The sequence below is a fragment of the Trichechus manatus genome, unplaced genomic scaffold (assembly GCF_000243295.1).
Source record: "Trichechus manatus latirostris isolate Lorelei unplaced genomic scaffold, TriManLat1.0 scaffold00038, whole genome shotgun sequence".
Taxonomy (NCBI): Eukaryota; Metazoa; Chordata; class Mammalia; order Sirenia; family Trichechidae; genus Trichechus; species Trichechus manatus.
This window is the reverse complement of record NW_004443974.1, coordinates 13,405,404-13,428,711: the sequence shown is the minus strand read 5'-3', so window position 1 is coordinate 13,428,711 and position 23,308 is coordinate 13,405,404. Positions and strand designations below refer to the sequence as shown.

The following is a 23,308-nucleotide window of genomic DNA, read 5'->3' as shown; positions in this document are numbered from 1 at the left end:
CCTGGCTCCGCCCCGGGCGGCCGCCGCGCCCCGCCTTGCGCGCTCCGGCTAGTTCGGCGGTTGCGGGCGAGCGGGTGGGCAAGCTGAGGGCTGGAGCTCAGGCAGCAGGTGGGCGGGGTGCGGGTTGGGCGGCGGCGGCGGCGGCAGCAGGGGTCGCGGGGCTGCCAGGCTGCGCTCGAGCGAGCGCAGCCGGCCTTGCGTGCGCACCATGGACTTCAATATGAAGAAGCTGGCGTCGGACGCGGGCATCTTCTTCACCCGGGCGGTGCAGGTGAGGCCTGGCGCCGCGCCGTTCTCCGGGCCGTGCGCCCGGGCCCCTCACGGCCGGCTCCCGGGGCCCGGATGTGGGGCGGGCGCGGCGCAGAGGGCGCCCCTGAGGCAGAACCCCTCCAATGCAGCTGCCACCTTCTCCGCAGCGGGAACACCCTCCGCCCGCTGGAGTCCCCGCTCCTTCTGCGCTGCCCAGAAAAGAGAGTGAGCCCGAGGCCCCTGTTTACACTGGCCGCACCCTCAGCGTGACCCGGGGACGGGGACTAAGCCCAGCTGCCTGGGGAAGAGGGACCAGTGCCCACCATTTCGACCAGTTAGGTTACCACCCTGCCCAGGCTTTTGCCCCAGGCCCTGTGGGAGCCCCGCTGAGGAGGGGAGAGGGCAGCAGGCTGCTCCTCCCTCCCTGTCTCTCCGCCTAGCCAGAACTCTGGCTTTGGCCAGGGCGTTTGGAGGGCTGGGTCCCTGCCCAGGGACTCGTGCACCCCTCACAGCCCCTTCTCTGAGCCTCAGTCTCCACACCTGTGCAGTGGGCTAGTGGTGCTATGATCCTTCAGGACCCTTTTACACGCTTGGAGAGTCAGGCCAGAATCCAGTAGGGCTGTGGTTGTTTCCTTTCTGCTTTCTGGGGGGCCTGTTTCCTTTTAGTCCCCAGGCCTGGGGATAGGGAGAGAGGTGGGGCCTGGCTTGGCCCCCTCCTTGGGAAACTGTCCAGGCCGATGTTGCCAGGATTGGAGCAAGTCCTATCCATTGAGATCCTGGGAGAGAAACTGAGGCAGCTTAATGTCATGATGATCTGGAGTCAGATATGGTTGTGACTGCTCCCTCCTGTGACCTTGGGGGAAGTGGCTTCACCTTTTTTGGGCCTCAGTTTCTCAGTCTGAAAAATGGGCTTACTAATACTACCCTGCCAGAATGGATGTGAGGATCCCATGGGACTGTGCATGTACATGATCACTAAAAAAGCAAGCTCATTATTGGTATCCGTCTGGTTAATAGCGCCCTTATACATCTGTGACCTTGGGCAAGTCTCAACCCTTCTCTGAGCCTCAGTCTCCCCATCTGTAATTCAGGTGTAACACTGCATCTGCCTTAGAGGGTGGCTGTGGGGTTCAGTGAGATCCTGCAGATACGGGGGCTTGGCTCGTTGGCAGTGCTCTGGTCCTGTTGTCCTTGTCCATGTTGTTGGCACTCCTGAGGAGGCCCTCCCTCTCTGGAGGAGCCCAGCCCCTGTCAGGCCTCCCTCCCCAAAGCCTATGTGGCCATGTTTACTAGAAGCACAGTGTCCTTGTGAGGTTTAGTGTCCCAGTGGGTGAGGATTTGCTGCTTGGTGCTCCTAGCCTGGTCAGTGCCCCCAGTCCTAGTGGGACTTCAGAGCCCCTTGGACAGGCCCAGTCTTTCTGGCAGGTGGGGAATCCACCCTAGTGTTGGCATGGCAACTGCGATATCTGCCACATTTGGGGAAGAACCTGATCTGCCGGTTTCCTGCTGCTGTTGGGGCCCAGGCACCCAATCTGACACTGCCCAAAGAGCCCAGGAGTGGTGGTGAGGGGCAGGGAGGTTGGGCCCTGTGGTTTCGCTTCACTGGCTGGTGGCGGGTCCACAGGGTTGCCCATACTGGAGTGGGAGCCGACAGTGCCCAGGCCCCAGCCTCCCAGGATGGAGGAGGGAGCTGGGAGCTTTATAAATAGAGGCTTTCTCTGGCTCTGCACGCCCACCCCCTGCTGCCGCCATCTTGCAGGGAGCAGCCTTGGACTCTGCAGGCATAGGCCTCTAAGGCACAAGGCCCTTTCCCCTTGGCTGGGATGGCAGGCCACAGGAGAGGGGTCCTGAAATGTGACCTGGGCAGGAAAGGCCACACAGAGAACCTGCCTGAGCCCAGCTGGCCCAGGGAATGGGGTTGGGCTGGGAGGCCTCTTCCAGCCAGGAGGGACTGGAGGAGGGTTCTTCATTATCGATACATGGGCGGCTCCTCTGTGCAGATGCCACCTTGCCAGGCACCAGGGCATGCTGGGTAAGCCCTCGGCCCCTCATATGTACCAGGGACAACATTAAGAGCCTCACCCCCACCACAGTCCTGGCAGGAACAAGGCCGTGGCTTTGGGATGAGAATCCAGAGGGCAGGATCCCTTTTGCATGGGTGATTCTGGAATGCCTTCCAGGTGAAGTGTGCTTGAACTGTGTCTTGAAAGTAGGGAGGGTTTTGTGAAGTTGGCACAGGGAGGGTATTCCAGGTGATGGGCATAGCCCAGATGAGGACCATGAGACAAGAAAACGTAAGGCATATTTGAGAATGGGTAGCATGCCAGTGGGGGTGGGCAGGAGAAGTGATAGTATGAGTACTATTAGTAGTAATTGTAATGATAGCAGTGGTAGCAGTAATAGTAAAAAAAAAAAAAAAAAAAAAAACTGGAAGGCAGTGGCATTGTCATCATCAGAGCTAGGCAGACAGCAGTGGGCATGGGATGGATTCCCAAGGGGTCAGGAGAGCTTGGTAGGACTTCGCACCTGTAGGGTTTGAGGAACAGGGTGGGAGGGGATGAGGAGGGGAGGTATTGAGGTGCACATTTAGAGCAGGCTGGACTGGGTTTGAGGAGCCCTGGTGATGTGGTGGTTAAGCACTCAACTACTAATTGAAAGGTTAGTGGTTCGAACCTAGCAGCTGCTCCACGGGAGAAAGATGTGACAATCTTCTTCCATAAAGATTACAGCCTTGGAAATCCTATGGGGGCAGTTCTGCCCTGTCCTGTAGGGTTGCTATGAGTCAGAATCGACTTGATGGCTATGGGTTTGGTTTGTTTTTTGGACTGGGTTTGGAGATGTTGAATGTGAAGAACTTCTTGTACCATTGGGGTAAGGAGGTCCCCAGGTAGCTCTTGGGAACCTAGGAGGGATGTGAGGGAGGCATTTTGTTAATTATAATGATGATGATGATAGTACCAGCTGACATCTATTGAACCCTTACTGTGTGCCAGCCACAGAGCTAAGCACCTTCTAAATAGTCTATGAGACAGATCCTGTTGTCCCATTCTCCAGGGGGACACTGAGGCCCAGAGAGGTGACTTTACCTCTCTGATCCTCAGTTTCCTCATCTGGAAAATAGGACTAATGCCACCCACCTCAGAGGGCTGAGCGAGATGAGTCCTGTCCAGGGCCCGGCTCCCAGCAGGGGGATGGGCAGGCCTGAGACCCTCTTCAGGGAGACCACAGCTTGAGGAGCCTGAAGTGGAAAAGGAGGCAGAAGCAACTAAAGTGGGGGAAGTAGGAGGAGGGCTGGGAGCATCTAGTCCCCAGGTAGGGAGCTGGAGGCTAGAACCCTGCCAGCCTGGCCTGCCCAACCCTGCAGTGAGAAACCCAAGCCCTGCTACATAATTGATGGCTGCTGAGCAGCCTGACTGTCAGACGTCTGCCTCCCACTCCTCGCAGCCGGAGCAGCCTGGTGGCCTCTGGATTATTCACTGCTGTCCAGTAGCTCAGGAGGGACCTCTAGACCTCAGGTTGTAATGACTCTTGACTCCAGCACAGTCCTGGCCCCTTGCTTAGCCTCAGTAGCATCACCTGTGAAATGGGAAACTTCACCCAACCTGCCTTGGAGGGCTGGTGGAGGAGCCAGTGAGATCATTGCTGTAAAACACTTAGCGCAGGCTGGGCCACAGATACAATGGATGTTATCTGCTATTACTACTGACCTTATTGTGCAGGCCTTCGCCCCTTTTTAAAAAAAATTTTTTAAATTTTTTTTATTGTACTTTAGATGAAGGTTTACAGAGCAAATTAATTTCTCATTAAACAATACACATATTGTTTTGTGACATTGGTTGCCAACCCCATGACATGTTAACACTCTCCCCTTCTCGACCTTGAGTTCCCTGTTGCCAGCTTTCCTGTCCCCTCCTGCCGTCTCGTCCTTGCCCCTGGGCTGATGTGTCCCTTTAGTGTCATTTTGTTTTATGGGCCTGTCTAATCTTTGGCTGAAGGGTGAACTTCAGGAGTGACTTCAGTACTGAGTTAAAAGTGTGTCCGGGGGCCATACTCTCAGGGTTTCTCCAGTCTCTGTCAGACCAGGAAGTGTAGTCTTCTTTTGTGAATTAGAACTTTTTTCTACATTTTTCTCCAGCTCTGTTCAGGACCCTCTATGGTGATCCCTATCAGAGCAGTCAGTGGTGGTAGCCAGGCACCATCTAGTTGTACTGGACTCAGTCTGGTGGAGGCTGTGGTAGTTGTGGTCCATTAGTCCTTTGGACTAATCTTTCCCTTGTGTCTTCGGTTTTCTTCATTCTCCCTTACTCCAGACGGGGTGGGACCAGTGGAGTATCTTAAATGGCCGTTCACAAGCTTTTAAGACCCTATACGCTACTCACCAAAGTAGGATGTAGAACATTTTCTTTACATACTATGTTATGCCAATTGAGCTAGATGCCCGCTGAGACCGTGGTCCCCAGCCCTTAGCCCGGTAATTCAGTCCCTCAGGGAGGCCTTCTCCCTTTTGCTCTTTAGCTGTGACTTTGGGCAAGTCCCTTGCCCAGGCTAGAGAAGGCCTTGGTGTCTCTGTTTGAAAAATGTGGATATTGGTCCAAGGGCCTTCTAAATCAGAGTGGTCAGGGCTTTGAGCTGGTTTCTGGTTGTTCCTCGTTGGCCCACATGGCTTCTGCCAGCCCTGAGGGGCAATTCGTGTGGCATCCTGATCCTTCCCTGGCCTTGGGGCAGGGCTGCCAAGCTTTCTGGGCCCTGGGTGTACCCAGCAATTTGCTCCAATGGGCTAGCGGTGTACCCTGTCATTTGGCCATGCTCCCTTCCCACATACTTCCCTGCTGATTCCGTGCCAGACCCCAGCCTTAATGTCTCACCCACATCTTCCTTACTTCATCCTCCCAACCACCCTAGGAGGGAGATGCTCTAACTTGTTATCCCCATTTTTCAGCTCAGGAAACCAATGCTCAGAGAGACAAAGCCACTTGCCCAAGGTCACACAGCTTGCCTGTGGTGGAACTAAGACTTGAAGAAAAATCTCTGATTCCAGAGCCTGGGTTTTTCCCACTCACTCCCCTGGCACTCCTCCCCCGCAGGGTCCCAGCTCCCCATGGAGCCTCCTGAAAACCCAGATCTCACTCTGTGCCCGTTTGTTCCACGAGTCCTTTCCACGTAGTCCTCCTGCCGAGTCAGGCTAGAAGGACCCATAAAGATGGGCTCCTGAGGGTTCCTTACCCCTCTAAATTGTATGCCAGATTTTGTGTGAGTGTACATTTCTGTGGGGATAGGGTCTATAGCTTTCATCAGATTTCTAAAAAAAGCTATGATCCCTAAACTCCAGCCCAAACAGAGGAGTCAGTGGAGGCCCAGAGCAGGGTAGTAACTTGATCAAGGTCACAGAGCAGATTAGGAGCAGAGCAAGTCTCTTGACCTTAGGACCTGGGTTCCAGCCAGAAGGCGGAGGGAACAGTCCTCATCTACCTGTGTCCAGGCCCCCCTTCCTTTCTGAGCCCTCCCCACCCATTGGCCCTCCCCCAACAGTTCACAGAGGAGAAATTCGGCCAGGCTGAGAAGACTGAGCTCGATGCCCACTTTGAAAATCTTCTGACCCGGGCGGACAGCACCAGGAACTGGACAGAGAAGATCCTGAGGCAGACAGAGGTGCTGCTGCAGCCCAACCCTAGTGAGTGAATGCTGGCCAGCCCTAGGGGATGAGAAGTGGGGAAGGAGCTTGTGGGAGGCCAGGCCCTGTTGAGGCCAGGCAGGTGGGACTCGGCTGCATTCTAGTTAGAACCTGGGGCTTAAGGCTGTTGTTGGAAGTCGCAGTTAAAGTCAACAAGAGACTCGGTGTTGGGCTCCAGGATGGTCTCTGGAGCAGAAGAACTGCTAAGTTTTGCACAAAGGAATTGAAGAAATGCTGGAGACTACAACACACTTTGGAGGAGAGACAGGAAAAACATAAACTCAGTCATTTTAGAGAAGTCAGCAAGGCCCAGAGATGGAAAAGGGCTTGCCCAAAGTCACACAGTAAGCAAGGAGTGAGAAGAACCAAACTACAGGAGAACCTGCAGGAAAAGGGTGAAATGGAGTTGTGATGCATATCTGCCTGTAAACCTGACATGGGGCTAACTGAGTGCCTGGAGATCTTTTGGGGGCTCAGGGCAGGGAGTTGTTCACGTGTGTGATGCCCAAGGCATCCATGTTGTAATGAGGAAGGCGGTGGACGGGCTTTGACTTTGGTCCTGTCACCCCTAGCTGTGTGACCTTGGGCAGATACTTCGTATCTCTGTGCCTTAGCTTGTGTAGAGTGAGGTGTTAATAGTGCCAGTCTGACAGGGTTGAGGTGGGCATAAGCAAGAGAATATTCCAGAAGTCATCAGCTGGGTGCTTCCATGGATCAGGCCTGATCTGGGTCTGTTTCTGTCCCTGTGACTTTCATCCTTGGGCTTGGACTGAAGAGCCCTGTAGCTTTGATTGCTGTCTCCTCACAGGTGCCCGTGTGGAAGAGTTCCTGTATGAGAAGCTGGACAGGAAGGTCCCCTCGCGGGTCACCAACGGGGAGCTACTGGCTCAGTACATGGCAGAGGCAGCCAGTGAGCTGGGGCCCACCACTCCCTACGGTGAGCCGGGTCCCACAGCTGGGCTTGGGAGACATGGTTTCTTACTCTATCTTTCCCTCCCTCCCTTCCTTCGTTTTTTTCATTACACAAGTAATACCCAAATTTATCCTCATTTTGAAAACCTCAATCAATGCAGAAGAAAATAGTGAAAATGGAAGTCTCCCTTACCTAGTTCTGCTTTGTGTGTGTGTGTTTTAATCGTGGTAAAATATATATAACAAAACATTTGTCCTTTCAGCCATTTTTATGTGTACAATTCAGTGACATCAATTATGTTCACCATGTTGTACAGTCATCACTGCGTGTATTTTTTAATTCGATCATGCTGTGTTTACCATTCTGCAAACTGATTTTTTAATTAGCCTTGTACTGCAGATACCTGTTTACAAAAGCACTTAGAAGTCCACCTCAGGCTTTTTTTTTCCCCCCACGTTTTTAACAGTTTTTATTGAGGTATCATTTATATACCATTAAGTATACCTATTTTAATGGTATATTTCAATTATTTTTAGTAATTTTACAGAGTTGTGCAAACATCTCCACAATCCAGTTTAAAGAGCATTTCCACCACCCTAAAAAGAAGCCTTGTGTCATGTTTGTTTACAGTCAGTCTCCACTCCCAGCCCTAGGTAACCACTAATCTGTTTTCTATCTCTGTTTATTTGCCTTTTCTGAACATTTCATATAAATGAAATCATGCAATATATAGTCTTTTGCATCTGACTTCTTTCACTTAACATAATGTTTTTGAGGTTTGGCCATGTTGTAGCATATTTTAGGATTTCATTCTTTCTTTAATTAATTTTATTTTTGTCCCATACAAAAATTTATATATACATTGTTATGTGACCCTAATTGCTCTCCCCATACTGTGACAGCACACTCCTCCTTTCCACCCCTGACTCCCCATGTCCATTCAACCAGCTCCTAACCCTCTCTGCCTTCCCATTTCACCTCCGGACAGAAGCTGCCCATTTAGTCTCTTGTATCTACTTGAGCTAAGAGGCACACTCCTCACGACTACCACTTTATGTCCCACAGTCCAGTCCAATCCCTGTCTGAAGAGTTGGCCTCGGAAATTGTTTTAGTTCTGGGCTGATAGAGAATCCAGGGGCCATGCTTTCCAGGGGTTCCCCCAGTCTCAGTCAGACCATTAAGTCCGGTCTTCTTACTAGAATTTGAGTTCTGCACCCCACCTTTCTCCTGCTGGATTTCATTCCTTTTTATTGCTGAATAGTATTCCATTGTATGGATAATACGCCTACTCCTCATTTGTCCACGATCTTGTTATCTGCTATTTTGCAATTACGACAGTAGTTATGTGACTGTTTTGAACATTAACGGTGTACATCTGGCAGTAATGAATGCCAAGGTGCAAGGCAAGAGTAACGCTGGCTGTGATGGTTAAGGTTATGTGTCCACTTGGCTGGGCCATGATTCTCAGTGGTTTGGCAGTTAAGTAATGATGTAATTTGGCAGTTAGGTAATGATATCTTCCTTCATTTTGTGATCTGATGTGGTCATCCTCCATTTTTGCATGACACCGATTTTCACATAATGACCTGGTCTTTGGACCCTAACTATGTCGATAAGTGAGGAATGGGTGTTTCCATATTTTTTTGTCCATTCACCAATTGATGGACATCTGGGTTGTTTTTCTAGGAACGTTTGCATACAAGTCTTTTTGTGGACATATGTTTTCAGTTCTCTTGAGTAAATGCCTAGGAGTGGAATTGCTGAGTCATATGATAAATTTATGTTCAACTTTTTAAGAAACTGCCAACTGTTTTCTAAAGTGGCTGTGTGATTTTGCATTCCCACCAGGAGTATGTTGTTTAATTTCCAGATATTTGTGGATTTTCCAAGTTTCCTTCTGTTGTTGATTTCTAATTTAATTTCACTATGGTCAGAGAGCATACTTTGTATACTTTAATCCTGTAACATGTATGGAGACTTGTTTTATGGCCTAGCATATCGCACTTGAAAAATATTATGTTGTTGTAGAGTGGAGTGTTATATAAATGTCAGTTAGGTCTGGCTGGTTGATAGTGTTGTTCAAATTGTTCTTTATCCTTGCTGATTTTGTTTTTTGTCCTGTTCATTATAATTATTTTTTTACTCCCTATCTCCTCCTCCCCCATTCCATGGTAACCACAAATCTTCTTTTGTCTTGATGGATGGGTTTACCTATTCTAAAACCAAAAAAAAAAAAACCCCAAACCTGTTACTGTTGAGTCAATTCCAACTCATAGTGACCCTATAGGACAGAGTAGAACTGCCCCATAGGGTTTCTAAGGAGCACATGGTGGATTTGAACTACCGACCTTTTGGTTAGCAGCCGTAGCTCTTAACTGCTACACTACCAGGGTTTCCTTACCTATTCTAGATATTTTATATAAGTGGAATCATAGAGTATTCATCCTTTGTGTCTGGCTTATCTTACTTATCATAATGTTTTCAAGGTTCATCTACGTGGTGACGTGTATCAGGACTTCATTTCGCTTTCTAGCTAAATAATACTTCATTGTGTAGATATACCATATTTTGTTTATCCGTTCATCTATTGATGGGCATTTGAGTTGTTTTCACCTTTTGACTATTGTGAATAGTATGGAAATGAACACTGATGTACATGTGTCTGTGTGAGTCGTTGCTTTCAATTTTTTTGAGTGTATACTTAGGAATTACCGGGTCATATGGTATTTCTGTGTTTAATTTTTTGAGGAACCGCCAAACTGTTTTCCACAGAAGCTGCACCATTTTACATTCCCACCAGCAGTGTGCCAGTGTTACAATTTCTCCATATCCTCTCCAACACTTGATATTTTCTGTTGGTTTGTTTTTTCTTTTTAAATAATAGCCATCCTAGTGGGTATGAAGTGCTATCCCATTGTTGCTTTGTTCTGCATTCACTGAGGACTGAAGAAAAAAAAAGATTTAAGCATCTTTTCATGTGCTTGTTAACCATTTGTGTATCTTCTTTAGAGAAATATCTAAGCAGATCCTTTGTCCTATGTGTAGTTGCGTTTTTATTGTTGCTGAGTTTTAAGAGTTCTTTATATATTCTGGATATGAAACCCTTATCTGGTAAATGGTTTCTAAATATTTTCTTCCATCCTGTAGGCTGTCTTTTAACTGTCTTGATAATATTCTCTGAAGCACAAAAGTTTTTAATTTTGATGAATTCCAGTTTATCTATTTTTTTCTCGTTAGTTGTGCCTTTGGAGTCATATCTAAAAATCCATTGCCTAAAAGAATGTCCTAAAGCTCTACCCCTATGTTTTCTTCTAAGAGTTTCATGGTGTTAGCTCTTATATTTAGGTCATTGATCCACTTTGAGTTAATTTTTGTATGTGATGTGAGGCATGGGTCCAGCTTCATTCTTCTGCATGTGGAAATCCAGTTGTTCTAGCACCATTTGTTGAAGAGACTGTTCTTTCTCCATTGAATGGATTTGGCACCCTTGTTGAAAATAAATTGACTATAGATCTATGGGTTTATTTCTGGATTCTTAACTCTATTCCATTGGTTTACATGTCGATCCTTATACCCATACCACACTAACTATTTTTACTCTTGTAGCTTTATGGCACATTTTGAAATTGGAAATGTGAGTCCTCCTACTTTGTTCTTTTCTTTTTTTCAAGATTGTTTTGGCTGTTCAGGGTCCCTTGCAGTTCCATATGAATTGAGGATCTACTTTTCCATTTCTGCAAAAGAGACTGTTGAAATTTTAATAGGAGTTATAACTGTATCTGTAGATGACTTTAGGTAGAATTAACATCCTAACAATATTAAGTCTACCAATCCATGAATACAGAATTTTTTTCCATTTATTTAGATATCCTTTAATTTCTTTCAGCAGTGTTTTATAGTTTTTTGTGTAAAGATTGTTCACTTCCTTGGTTAAACTTATTCCTAGGTATTTTACTCTGTTTACCAAGGTCCAGTGGTTCTTCTTGACTAAATACTTCTTAATTTGTTATTTACCTCTGGTCAATTTCCAGAGTCCTGAAATGGTTTTTTGACAGTTTTGTCCAGTTTTTATTACTGCTTTAGGGGGGAGAGGACTTGTTGAGCTCCTTTTTCTGCCATTCCAGAAGCCCACCCCCACCTGTTTTTTTTAATGTCTGTATAGTATTCCATTTTTTTGGATATCCCACTGTTTATCTGTCAGTCCTCAGTTGATAGGGAGGTTGCTTCCACTTTTTGCTGGGCAAACCATTCTGCACTTAGCATCCTTGCCCAGGCCTCTTCAGTGTGTCTTTCTAAGCTCTCCCCTGCTTCCTGGGGATCAGCACAGCCTGAGCCTGACCCTCTACTCACCCTTCAACCCTGTTTTCTTAGGGAAGACACTGATCAAAGTGGCAGAAGCTGAAAAACGCCTGGGAGGCGCCGAGCGAGACTTTATCCACACAGCCTCCATCAACTTCCTCACACCTCTGCGCAACTTTCTGGAAGGAGACTGGAAAACAATTTCGGTGAGGGGCCTGGGGCCACTCAATTTCTTGGTAACATGGCAGCCCTCGCCTTCGACCCTCTGAGCTTCTGTGGACTGAGTAACCTGGAGTGGATGTCCTCCTCTCTCTGGGCCTCAGTTTCCCTGTCTCGACAAGATGGCCTTGTGGGCTGTCTTGCCACAGCCAAAGGTCTCCCAGGGCTGTCCAGGGTCTCACTGTTCCCACCCCCTACCCTGCAGAAGGAGAGGCGGCTCCTCCAAAACCGTCGTCTGGACTTGGATGCCTGCAAAGCACGGCTGAAGAAAGCCAAGGCCGCAGAAGCCAAAGCCACAGTAGGTATCCCCGCTGGCCTCGCAGCCCCACCAGACTCTGGCTGGAGCCACAGGGTCGTGAAGGGACCTGATGTTTGGCATGACTCTCTCCTCCCTCTCTGCCTGGAGTGGCTTGGCTAGGAGACGATGGGCTGGGCTGGCCGCTTCCGGTCACGCCTCTCTGCCCCCCACCCGCAAAGGAACCCTGGTGGCCCTAGAGCTTTGGGTCCCAGGGCGGTCACTGATGGGGTAGGTGGACCAGCGGTACCCCAACCTGGGCCCAGGGTACTCCACAGCCTTCCCAGACAGCCAGTTGGAGTCTCTCGCATGGCCCCTTCCCACCCTCCTTGGATGCTCTGCTCTCTGTACCCGGCTCTGCCCAGGCATGGCTCCCCCTTACTAACTACCCTACCTGCTGCTTGAACGCTGGGACCAGGGTGCCCTGTCCTAGGCTCCCCTGCCATGGCATGGAGAACCTTGGAGCTGGACCACCCACCTGCCCAGGGTATGCCTGAGGGACTCTTTCAAGAGCCCCATGAGACTGGGCAGGGTCTGGCTTGTCTGGGTTCCCCCTGCACTGCCTGAGGCCTGTTCCACCTGGCTGGACCACGGGACACAGAGCATGGGGTGATTCGACCAGGGCCAGGCTCAGGATTAGGAGAGCTGGCCCCAAGGGTGGGCACAGTCCTGGGATGTCAGGCTGCTCAGGGGTGCAAGGGTCTGAAGACCACCTCACACCCTGAGGAGATGACCCTCAGGTCCAGGGTGTGCTAGGGAAACTGCCCCCTATGTCTGCCCAGGCTCTTGGCTGAGGAAGGCCTGGCCCCACCCAGACTCACACCTGCCCATGAGAGCCCCAGTCCCAAACCTTCCTTGTGTTCCCCTCCCACAGTGGGGCCGCTATGGGCTGTGCAGCTTTTTGCAAGAGTCATGGACAGGCTCTCAGCTCATCCAGGTGTGTGGGGTCCAGGTCGGAGGCAGGGGGCTCAGCCACTGGAGTCTTGTTGGGGTTGGCCAGGTGATCTGATGGCTATTGGGATAACCTCTTCTAAGTCACCTGGACATGACAGTCTCTCCCTGTCACTTGGGGCTGGAAAGGCTCTCCTCTAGTAACTTGGCCAGAACAAGCTTCCTCCACCTGGCAGGCAAAGGTAGCCTTTCCGTGGTGACTGGAGTGGCACAACCTCTTCTCCAGTTGGTTGGCCAAGACAGTCTCATGCCTTTTGGTCAGGCCAGGAACCTTCTCCAGAGCTGGTAGCTAGACAGCCCCAGCTACAACATCCTAAAGGACTTAAGCCAGGCATTTCTGTCCCTTGTACCCACCCCTCTAAACACACACACGCACATACCAGGACTCCTTCCAGAAGGTGGAGTTGTGTGTATCCGTCTGCCTAGTGTCCCCTTCCACTGGGGCCTGGGGGGCCTGCTCCCGCCTGTGCTGTGGACTCACTAACTCTTTGTTTTTGTTCTTTTCTGTTCTGCTTTGGGTAACTTGGCTCAGTGTGAGGGAGATGTGAGTATACCTGTCCCACGTGCTGTGCTGCTGCTTGACTTGCCCCATCTCGCCCTTGGGCCCATGGGGCGGTGGTTGGCCCAGGGCACATCCTGGGGGCATTTTGCAAGCAGCTGGTTTCCCCACCAGAGCCTCTACCACGTGTAGCCTCTGGTTTGGGGAAGATGCCAGGCATTAGAGCCTGTGGGTCAGCTTTTTGCAAATGTTGAAAGCCTGTCACTCTGTCCATGCGTGCATCCATCTGTCTACCCTCATTGTTGGGGAGGGGTCTGGTCCTTGATGCAGGAGCAAAAGATATGGTGTGTGGTGAATCTGGGATGGAGAGAGCTATGGTGGGGGTAGGCTTTGTTTGGGGGACTGTGGCTCTAACTGGGGTGTCTGAGTGAGACTGGTCAAGGGAGGAGGGGGGCGTGACCCAACCTATGGCTTCACCAGGAGCAAGAATGCTGACAACAGCCACAAGCTGACTGCCGCATCTGCTCTTGGGGTTCCCCAGCCATTTGTCTTAGTCTTTGTCTTGACTGAGAGTCTCTAAGCCCCTCTCATCTCCAGGAGGCTCGATTGGGAAGAAGGGTTTCCATGGTGTATTTGTCTATAGCCTCCTGTCCCTGGGGTCGGGGGCTCCTGTCATCTCCCTGTGGGAGACTCTGGGGCGGCCTCCTGGCCTCAGCCTTGGCCCCAACCCAGTGTGACCCCCCTCCGTGAACTCTGTTCCTTGCCAGACGGTGCCTGACTTTCAGGAGACTAGACCTCGTAATTACATTCTCTCGGCCAGCGCCTCCGCGGTAAGCGCCCCCGACCCATCCCACCCCCAGCCTCGTCTCCCCCCACATCCCACTCCCACACCTGGCCCTGACTGCACAGGAAGCAGGGGCCGGAGGGTAAGGCAGGGGCTGCCACACACCTGGATGGGCAAGGCCCAAGGCGGGGGGGCAACAGTAGAGGGCGAAGGGGAAGCAGCAGCCCCTACCTCTGACCACTTGTCTGTCCCCCATGCCCTGTGACCATGTTCTGGACCTGCTTCTCCCTGCAAAATGCTGAAGAGAAGGCTCAGCCAGCTGCACTGAACAGTGTGGTGGACGTAGGACGGCGGTCGTCCCGTCTCCAGGGGGCCTGAAAATCCGCCTGCCCCCATTCACCATAACCGTGACCACTTGCACCAGTCCCCACCCCCTGCTCCCACCTCCATTCACCACTTACTGAGGGTCCAGCCCAGTGGGGGTACTGGGGATAGAGAGGGGAAGAGGCCTGGGCCCTGCCTTCTGGTGGCTCACAGACCCCTAAAGCCAGGTGACAAGGATGGCCACTGGTTTACCAGCTGCCTTTGTAGAGCACCTGCTAGGTGTGGTAACCCTAGGAGATGGTTTTAAGAGTGAGCAGGGAGAGGGAAGGCATTGCAGGTAGAAGGAACAGCTTGTGCAAAGGCCCAAAGGTTTGAAAAGAGGGTATGCCCAAGAATGACTGAAGTTGAAAGTGTAGAGGGAGGGAGTGGGCAGTGGTGGGAGGTGTGGGTACAGAAAGTGGTCAGGGGCTGGATTGTGAAGACTTTGAATGTCTTTTTTTTTTTACAGCATTGTTGAGATATTTGGTATTTACTCTTTAGGGTTTGGAAAATAGGCCAGTCACATCCATCCCGTCATGCCTATCGCAACCACTGCTGTGCCTTTTCTACCTTTCTCTGTTCTTCCATTTTCCCCAATGGTGATCCTCCCGTAGACCCTTGGTTCTTCTTCATTTCTGTCACAAGCATGTTGCCACATGTCACTCATGCAGTCATTCAGTAGCTGCATAATTGTCCCTCATGGGTGACCACCATAGTTTACCAAGCACTATGGAGGTCACATCCCATGTTTTGATTTTATAAACAACACTGTGGTGGACAGCTCTGTCCACATGGACTGGCCTTGTTTTGCTTTCTGTATTTCAGGTTATTGTCTTAGGATAGATTTCTGGAAGTGGGCAGGAGAAATGGGTCTCCTAAGTCATGGTGGGGGGAGGGGGGATTTTTCTTCTTTAGACTGTGGATGACACTTCCTGCCCTCCTTCCTGGTCCGAGTGGGAGGAGAAATACCCTGGAGGGTGGAGACTGCCCTGTTTTTTTCTTTTGCCACTGAACCCCAGTGTGACTCAGGCACGAGGCTGTCTTTCTCTGCCGAAGAACAGAAAGGTTCAGTGACTGGCCCAGGGTCACATGGTCCTGCCTCCCAGCCCACCAGCTTTAGCCAAGTATCAGGGTATCAGGGTGGGGTGGGGGGACACTTGGTCTCCCTTGAGACCCCAGCCTGAGACGGGGGCTTACACTGTAGGTGAGACTCGGGAGAAACACAAGCAGGACTTCCCAGCTGGCTGTTCTCCCTCTCCCTGCATGTGGCATGTTAGACTGGACTGTGGTGGTCAGTCTCTGCTCACACCAGGCCTCATCCCAGCCTCAGCTCCTGGTTTGGGAGGTGGGGATGGTGTGGTGGGAGGTGGCGGGGGTGGGAAGAGGCTGGGGTCTCTGGGAGCTGGGGCAGGGCAGGGGCTCTGGAGTTGAGCGATCCTCCCCTCCCCTCCCCCGCTGACCGGTCCTGTTGTGGTCTCTGCAGCTTTGGAATGATGAGGTGGACAAGGTGAGTAGCGAGCGTTGGGAGGTTTGGGGGGAGGGAGGGCTAGCAGGTGGTGGGGAATGGCAGTCCAGGCACACCTGCTGCTATAGGAGTCAGGTCTGGTTTCTAGTTCTGAGCTCTGCCTGTACACACTTGGACCACTGTAGGGGGTTATCACGTTCCCTCTCTGGGCCTGTTTCTCTCTGTGGGGAAACTTTTAATCCACAGAGCCTGACAGCACACAGTAGGCACTCAGGAGACATTTGCTAATTGGATTTTACCCAGATGGGTGATGGTGTCAAAAGAGCAAATGGACGGGTGTGAAAGCCCGTGGCAAAGCACAGGGGGGCCTGTGGCTGTGGCTGCTGGTCACAGGAATCCATCAGCTCAAGGGGGACCTAGTGGGGTCGTAGCTTCTCCAAGGGATAAGGATCCTGAGCTGTCGGTCCAGGTTTCAGGTCTGAAATCAGGGGTGGAAAGTGTACCTCTGCCCCCCAGATGTCAGTCTTCATTCTTAGAGGGCAATGAATCCTGCACATGAAGGAGAAGCAGCTGCTCCCAGGTGGGCCTAAGGGCCATGGAGAAGGATGATGGGAGGGAAGCAAGGAGCGGTGAGTCCCACTTTCATACGCTCTCACACTGCCCTGCTCTTCCTAGGCTGAGCAGGAGCTCCGAGTGGCCCAGACTGAGTTTGACCGGCAGGCAGAAGTGACCCGCCTCCTGCTAGAGGGAATCAGTAGCACTCATGTAAGTCCTGCCCCCAATTCCTTCTTGTTTTTTACATTTTGTATTCTTATTTTTTTTGTTGTTGAAAATATACGCAGCAGAATGTGTATTTTCACCAAAAAGAAAAAAAGGTTGAGAAGTGAGAGGGTTAATATGTTGTGGGGTTGTTAACCAATGTCATAAAACAACATGTGTACTGTTTCATAAGAAACTATTTGTTCTGTAAGCCTTCACCTGAAGTACAATAAATAAATAAAAAATTTAAAAAATTAAAAAAAAAAGAAAATATATACAGCAGAACATAAACCAATTCAACAATTTCTACCCCAATTCCTCCTTTGATCATCCACTTTTTGTGCCATCCTCCATGCCCCCACTCAAACAATGTACTTGAATCTCTGAAGATGGGAAAGGCAGTGCTTGACCCTGTGGTCTTGAAGGGTGTATCTCAGCACCCAGAGATGCCCTTGGGGCTGGTGGTGCTGCCTTCAGCAGAGCAAGTCCTGGAGAGTAGGGTATCCCTGTCTTCTAAGGGAGCAGCAGGCCTGGGGAGAAGAGATTGGAATGCTGGGCCAGGGTCTAGCAGAGGATGGGGTGGCGAATCTCAACGGTCGCCAGTTCGAACACGCCAGGCACTCCTCAGGAGAAAGATGTGGCAGTCTGCTTCTGGAAAGATTATGCTTTGGAAACCCTATGAGGCAGTTCTACCCTGTCTTACAGGGTCGCTATGAGTCAGAATCAGCTCGACAGCAGTGGGTTCTGTTTTGAAGACACCCCCAGCCCCACGGGTGGATGCTGGAAGTCATCACTGGGCCTCTTTCCCCACAGGTGAACCACCTTCGCTGCCTCCATGAGTTCATTGAGTCTCAGACAACTTACTATGCGCAGTGCTACCGCCACATGCTGGACTTACAGAAACAGCTTGGCAGGTGTGGGCGCTGGGGCCGGGCACCACTGAGCACACTGGGGAACCCTTGCTCCCAGATTCAAATGGCAGCCCAACCTCCTTCAGGCATGAACCTTCTCTCACCTGAGCTCAGAAAGCTGTCAACTGAGCCTCACTCTGATGGGAGCCGTCATGTCCCTCTCTCAGCCCAGGCACCTCATCAGTATGAAAGGAGGTGGTTGGGCTTGGTGACCTCTGAGTACCCTGGGGTTCTGCAAGCAGTCTCAGGAGAATGCTGGGGGTGGAGAGGATGGCAGGGACAAAGGGGCAGGACGTCTCACTTTCCCACCTTGCTTTGCTTTTCCCTTCATGCTACCAGTTCCCAGGGAGCCATGTAAGTAGCAGAGTGAGGTCTCTTGGAGTGGGGAGGGGCCCTTGCCTCTGGGGCAGTGGACAGTGGGCCCAGCTGGTATTCTGTGGGGTAGGAGGGATGTCCAGGACTGACTTTCACAGGAATATGGCTTCCAGCTGCTGAGACATGTCCCTCCTCTCCTCCCCAGATTTCCAGGCACTTTCGTGGGCACTACAGAGCCTGCCTCCCCACCCCTGAGCAGCACCTCACCTACCACCTCTGCGGCCACAATGCCTGTGGTGCCCTCTGTGGCTGGCTTGGTGCCTCCAGGGGAGGCTGCTCTCTGCCTGGAGGAGGTGGCCCCACCCGCTAGCGGAACCAGAAAGGCCCGTGTGCTCTACGACTATGAGGCGGCTGACAGCAGTGAGCTGGCCCTGCTGGCTGATGAGGTAGGTCTGGGGGCTACAAGGGGTGGCAGAAAAGGGCTGGATTAGGAAGTCAGAAAACTGGAACTGGGAGAATCAGGCCTAAAGACTTCCAGTTGCTGAAGGGCCCTGGGGGTAGAGCGAGAATGAGGACACTGAAGAGAAGCAGCTCTATTTGAGGAAGTACTTTCTAATCTGCCGTGTCTGAGAAGAGTGGGTTGGGAGGTGACCGCCTGTCACTGGAGATGTAGATGTCCATGTATCATCGGGAATCTCAACTCTGTCCCCTCAGGCTGGGGTCCACTTCTCTGCTTGGCTGAGACCTTGATCCTCCCTCTCTGCCCTCCTTCTCTAGCTCATCACTGTCTACAGCCTGCCTGGCATGGACCCTGACTGGCTCATTGGTGAGCGAGGCAACAAGAAGGGCAAGGTCCCTGTCACCTACTTGGAACTGCTCAGCTAAGCAGGCCCCCTCCCAGACCCCTGCCCGTTCTGGCCTGGGCAGGAGAATCTGGGTGCAGCCCTGCCACCTGTCTGTTGGTGACCCAGCTGCTCAGGGTGGGGAGACTGACCCCCTCCTGTCCTTGCCCCTGGTCATCCAGCTGTGAGGGAGCTCAAGAAGCTGAATGATCCCTGTCCCCACTCAGCCCTGCTTCTGACCCATGGTTCTGGAGCCTCCAACCCTGCCTGCATCCCCTGAGCACCCCAGCCCTCCCTACTCTGCTAACGAGGGAGGGGGCTGACTACAACAGCTGCACTCGGACCCTAGGCCCATGGTGGGAGTCAGCCACAGATGGCCTAAGGAGGCACTGGGGTGCACCCCTGGCAAGCAGAGAGCACCTGTATTTTAGTTGCCAAAAGCAGAAAAGGGGAAAGCAGCAGGGCAGCCAGGTGTCTCTGGCAGTCCTCAGGAACTGTGTACTGTCCCTCCTGGCTCAGCCTGGAGCCAGAGGGGAGAATTGGCAGGAGAGGCAGGGTTGGGCCCCGGAGCAGCATCTTTCCGGTGCTACCCTTCCCCCTCCCCCACTCCTTACAGCTCAAGCCAAGTATGGTGGCTGCAGCCTTCACCTCTTCAAACTCACTTTTTAACTGATATTTTTACTTCTGCCTGTCTGCTTGCTTTCTAGCCAATGACAAATAATAAACATTCTTTGTGTGCAAGCTGCCTGGCCTACTCTCAGAGGTCACTGACATCACGGGACTGGCCTGAGAGTGGGAGAGGAAGGACAACTTCACACCTGCACAGTTCCTTTCTGGGTGGGGGCGATGTACAGGAATGAGCAGCATATCCTGCTGTGGGCCCCTCTCCCAGAAGCACTAGGGCAGAGGGAAAAGAAGTTCTTTAAAGGAAGTGCATCCCTCACAGCTCTCCCTTTCTCACAGGGCCTGGAGCAGTGCTCCTCAGATGGGAGTGCTCTGCCTGTACATGAAGCTGCACAGTAAACGTTTCTTTCCTGAGAAAACTTTCCTAAATTTGGACAGATTATGGGATGAATATAAATTATGTATAATTCGGAATGAATTATGCATAAATTTACATGATAGTTTAAGCTAAAGTACTGCTGGCTATCACTGCGTTCTGTGGGCCGGGTACTGGGTCAAACATGTTCCCGTGTTCTCATGGTGACCTCACAGCACTGCGAGGTAGGCAGTGTCCCCATTTCACAGACAAGGAAGAATGGATCAGGTAGTCACCTCCTCGAGGTACCACAGTTAACAAGTGGCCGAGCAAGGACTCAAGCGCAAGTCAGTCTGATTCTAGAAGCTCAAGTGGGTGGCTTTGGGCTGTAAACTATGTTTGAGGGTCCTCAGCTGGGCCCAGCATTCTATGACAGGTCCTCATGAGGCCAAAGGCTAGTAGGTTGCACTGCTGGAGCTGCTGAAGAGAGGGAGACAGGGAGGGCAAGGGCACAGAGCTATAAATAGGAAAGAGCCAAGCTTCAAGAAAGGCTACAAAGCGTAGCCAGCTGGTCAAGTGGAAGAGGGAGGGGCAGGAAGAGGACCTGGGGCAGGCCAAAGAAGGGAAAATCGGTGACAACATCCCACCAAGCACTCCCTCTGAGGAGCACTAATGGAGGGATGTTTGTGAGTCCACCATCAGTAAATATCCTGCCTTCCCCACCCCAGGCCCCTGGCCAAGAGAGACTGTTGTTCTAAGAGCTGGCTAGTGGCTCCTAGGCTTTGAAGGCATATATTACACAGCTGTCTATAAACAGTATTTTAATATTTGTATAAATAGACCACAGTATTACCAAAAAAACTTCAAGAACAGAGCATGGAAAACGTTTTCAAACCCGTGCACACAGTCTCCCTCCTGAACTGCGCATGGCAATGGTCCCCTGCCTCTCCCCTGGGTAGAGGTCAAGTGTTGTGGGGAATGCTCGAAGGAAAGGAATTCACCTCTTTGGGGTGTTTTTAACATGAGGGCCTGAACACAGGGGACCCTTTGCTCCCCATCTCTGCTGTTAACCTCTTGATCTGTTACAAAAATAATGCCAAAGGGTGGGAGGTTGGAGTCTGGCTACTCTGCGGAGAGGGTGATGGGGCCGCGCTCAGGTGCAGATAGGCCCCGCCAGGCAGGCCGGCAGCACCTCCTCTACCCAGGGCTGCTGTGCAGGCTGGTGGAGAGTGGTATGGGGGCAGCACGCCACTGCCCTATCTTTGCACGTGCCGGACAAAGGCCTGCACCAGCTGGATCAGAGGCTCCTGACTCTCAGGGCTGACTTTGCAAAGAGAGGTGGACTTGCCCTGAGGTGAGGGGAGGACACCAGTAGCAGGGGAGCTGGGGGCCCCCCGGCGGAAGTAGCGCGAGAGGCTGGAGAGCAGTGTACTCTACAAGGAAAAAGAACAGCTTGATGAGGCCCAGTGCCTCTGACACAGCATCCCAGACCCATGGGGTTCTTTCGCTGTTAGCCCAGCCCCCTCCATCCGTACCAACTCTGAGCTGAGCTCCTGCTTCATCCGTTGTTTATCCCGGGGGTGAACAGCTGGGTCCCTCAGGTAACGCATTGCCTGGGAGATGAGCAGGTAGAAGCAGTTTTCCATGGTAAACATCAGGAGGGACCTGGAAGAAAGGATAGGTTTTTGGCAATGTTGTGAGGACCAAGCTGGCAGGTGCAGGGTGGGCCATTCAGCTGAGAGAATAGCCGGCCTGGCTGCCCCATGGCTACCTCAACCCAGACCAAATTCCCAAAGGTCTTACTTTAGTGTTCTGGTCCCTTCCACCTGTGTGCCGAGCCCCACAGCCTGGCTAAGGGGCTCCTTTTTCTTGTCCAGCTGGAAAACGAGAAGCAAAAGATCACAGCCATTAAGATAAAAACAGTAAGTATTCCCATTTATTCAGGACGTCCTACCTGCCGAGTCCCCGCTAAGCAATTTTATCAGCTACAATAATCCTCACAATAATTCTAACAGGTAGGTTCTATCATAATCATTTTATGAAGTGGAACAGGCTCAGATAACGTGCCAAGGTCATGGTTAAGAATAGGTTGGAGGCAGAGTCAGGCTGAAGGGCAAGAGGCTCACAGCACCCTACTTACCTCTCCAAGCATGTTCAGGGCCACATTCACTGTGGCCAGAAGTGTGCCGAAGGAGGGGGCCACCTCGGAGTCGAAGGTGGGAGTGGTAAAGCTCAGAGCAAATAGGAAGTTGTACTCGGCAAGGTCCAGGGACTGGAGACAAGAAAAGAGAGGTCAGCTAGGACCCCGGATAGCTCTCAAGGACAGAGCACAGCACAGCAAAGCCTTAAAGGCTCACTCCTGGGAGGCTGGTGGCAGTGCACAGGGGTAGTAGCTGGTACCTGATCCAGGAGGATCTGACACACATCAGGGGTGAAGTGGCGCAGGGCCGCCAGAGTCCGGCTGAGGATCTTGAGAAGGCCATACTGGACTGTGCGCAAGGCTCGCTGCTCCGAGGCCTCTGTGTCTGCAGTCGGCTGTTTGGAGGAGGCAGAGCAGGTAGGGGCAGCTGGTGCAGCAGGGGCAGCCGGTGCAGCAGTGGGCGGCCGCTGGACTCGGGGGGCAACAGCCGAGGGGATGACATCCCCATTTTTGTTCTGGGGGAGAGTCACAAAATGAAAGTGGGGCACAAGGAAGCGAGGGGTGGGGAGTTGAGGGCAACCATGGGAGGCAGGGCTCAGTTACCTGTAGGTAGTGCTGCAGCATCTTGCGGCTATGCAGGAGGGAGGTGCAGGCCTGGCATAAGTAACCTAGGTTTACCTAGGACACACCACAGGGGAGTATGAGGGAAGATTCTCTTGCCAGCAGCCCCAGCCAACTGACTAGACCACATAACAGGACTCTACGTAATACCATTATTCTCCTCTCACCTACTGAGCATCTACTAACAGGCCCTTTCAACATTCTCTAGCTTAAAATATTTACAACCACTAAGTGTGACTAAGTTACAGCTCGGCTGCTAACCAAAAGGTTGGCAGCTCAAACCCACCAGCCACTCCTTGGAAACCCTATGGGGCAGCTCTGCTCTGTCCTATAGGGTCACTATGAGTGGATGTGACTTGACAGCAACAGGTTTGGTTTGAAGTATGCTAGACTACAAACTCTAGGGCATGGGGATCATGTCTGTATTGTTTCCCTGGGACCTTGCTAAATGCCAGACACATTATAAGGTCTTAAGTAAATAAGATTAAAAAAAAAAAAAAAAAACCAGGGTCACACAACCAGCAAATGACAGAAGCCTGCCTGACTCCGCAGTCTGGTTCCTTCCCTGCATGCCCTCTCCAGCTGATTTCCAGCTTCAGGCCTGCTCCTAAGGGATCTGAACCAAGCTCTACCTGTTAGAGCCTAAGTTCTTAACCTACAAAGCTGCCCTTTGTTCTGGAGAAAAAAATTTACCTCCAAGAGTTAAGTGGCATGAAACCCAAACCTGTGCTCTCTCAGAAATTCCAGTGTCAGGAAACGGCCTCCAATTCATTGGAGGTGCCCCCAGTACTAGCCACACTGCCCAGCGCCCTCCTGTCCCTAAGCATTTTCCCAGACCCCTCCAAGAAACTGTGTTGGAGGCCCCTACCTGGACATCTCGCATGAGCTGAGGCAGGTGGAAGTGCCATTCCTTCATGAAGTTGGAGAGCTGCAGAATGAAGCCCACGGTGTGGTCTGCCTCCTCTAGACAGGCCAGACTCTGCACTGTCCTCACTGCGTTCAGGCACTGGGAGGAGAGAGGACGGCAGGGAAG

The 23,308-nt window shown here is 51.6% G+C and overlaps 2 protein-coding genes across 5 annotated transcripts in view; one reads left to right on the top strand and one right to left on the bottom strand.

The window, feature by feature from the left end:
- Positions 1-16: 16 nt before the first annotated feature.
- On the top strand, positions 17-19,276 carry SH3GLB2 (SH3 domain containing GRB2 like, endophilin B2). Of its 4 annotated transcripts, XM_023730798.1 has the most exons (11): positions 17-271; positions 5,779-5,920; positions 6,729-6,857; positions 11,205-11,338; positions 11,557-11,649; positions 13,864-13,926; positions 15,727-15,750; positions 16,384-16,473; positions 17,281-17,381; positions 17,899-18,139; positions 18,471-19,276. In XM_023730798.1, the coding sequence occupies exons 1-11, from the start codon at positions 209-211 to the stop codon at positions 18,576-18,578; spliced, it is 1,188 nt and encodes a 395-aa protein (XP_023586566.1). In that variant the 5' UTR covers positions 17-208; the 3' UTR covers positions 18,579-19,276. The 4 variants fall into 4 exon arrangements, with proteins under 4 accessions (XP_023586566.1, XP_023586567.1, XP_004375800.1 ...); XM_023730799.1 differs by lacking the exon at positions 15,727-15,750 and having other exon boundaries at positions 101-271; XM_023730800.1 differs by lacking the exon at positions 5,779-5,920 and having other exon boundaries at positions 159-271.
- A 964-nt stretch (positions 19,277-20,240) lies between these two features.
- Positions 20,241-23,308, bottom strand: part of LOC101358052 (nucleoporin NUP188 homolog) — a 49,894-nt gene continuing 46,826 nt past the window's right edge. Inside the window, exons 38-43 of the mRNA XM_023730797.1 lie at positions 23,144-23,281; positions 22,258-22,332; positions 21,915-22,169; positions 21,655-21,786; positions 21,318-21,391; positions 20,241-21,179 (exon numbers count right to left, since the gene is read on the bottom strand). Of these exons, the coding sequence (XP_023586565.1) occupies positions 20,948-21,179; positions 21,318-21,391; positions 21,655-21,786; positions 21,915-22,169; positions 22,258-22,332; positions 23,144-23,281 (906 nt within the window). The 3' untranslated portion in view covers positions 20,241-20,947. The remainder of the gene's footprint in view (positions 21,180-21,317; positions 21,392-21,654; positions 21,787-21,914; positions 22,170-22,257; positions 22,333-23,143; positions 23,282-23,308) is intronic.

Bases quoted from the DNA above. Each gene is read 5' to 3' on its own strand.
- SH3GLB2 (XM_023730798.1), top strand. From the start codon at position 209: ATGGACTTCAATATGAAGAAGCTGGCGTCGGACGCGGGCATCTTCTTC. The intron at 6,858-11,204 runs GTGAGCCGGGTC...CTGTTTTCTTAG, and splicing joins GGGGCCCACCACTCCCTACG to GGAAGACACTGATCAAAGTG. The intron at 13,927-15,726 runs GTAAGCGCCCCC...TGGTCTCTGCAG, and splicing joins TCTCGGCCAGCGCCTCCGCG to CTTTGGAATGATGAGGTGGA.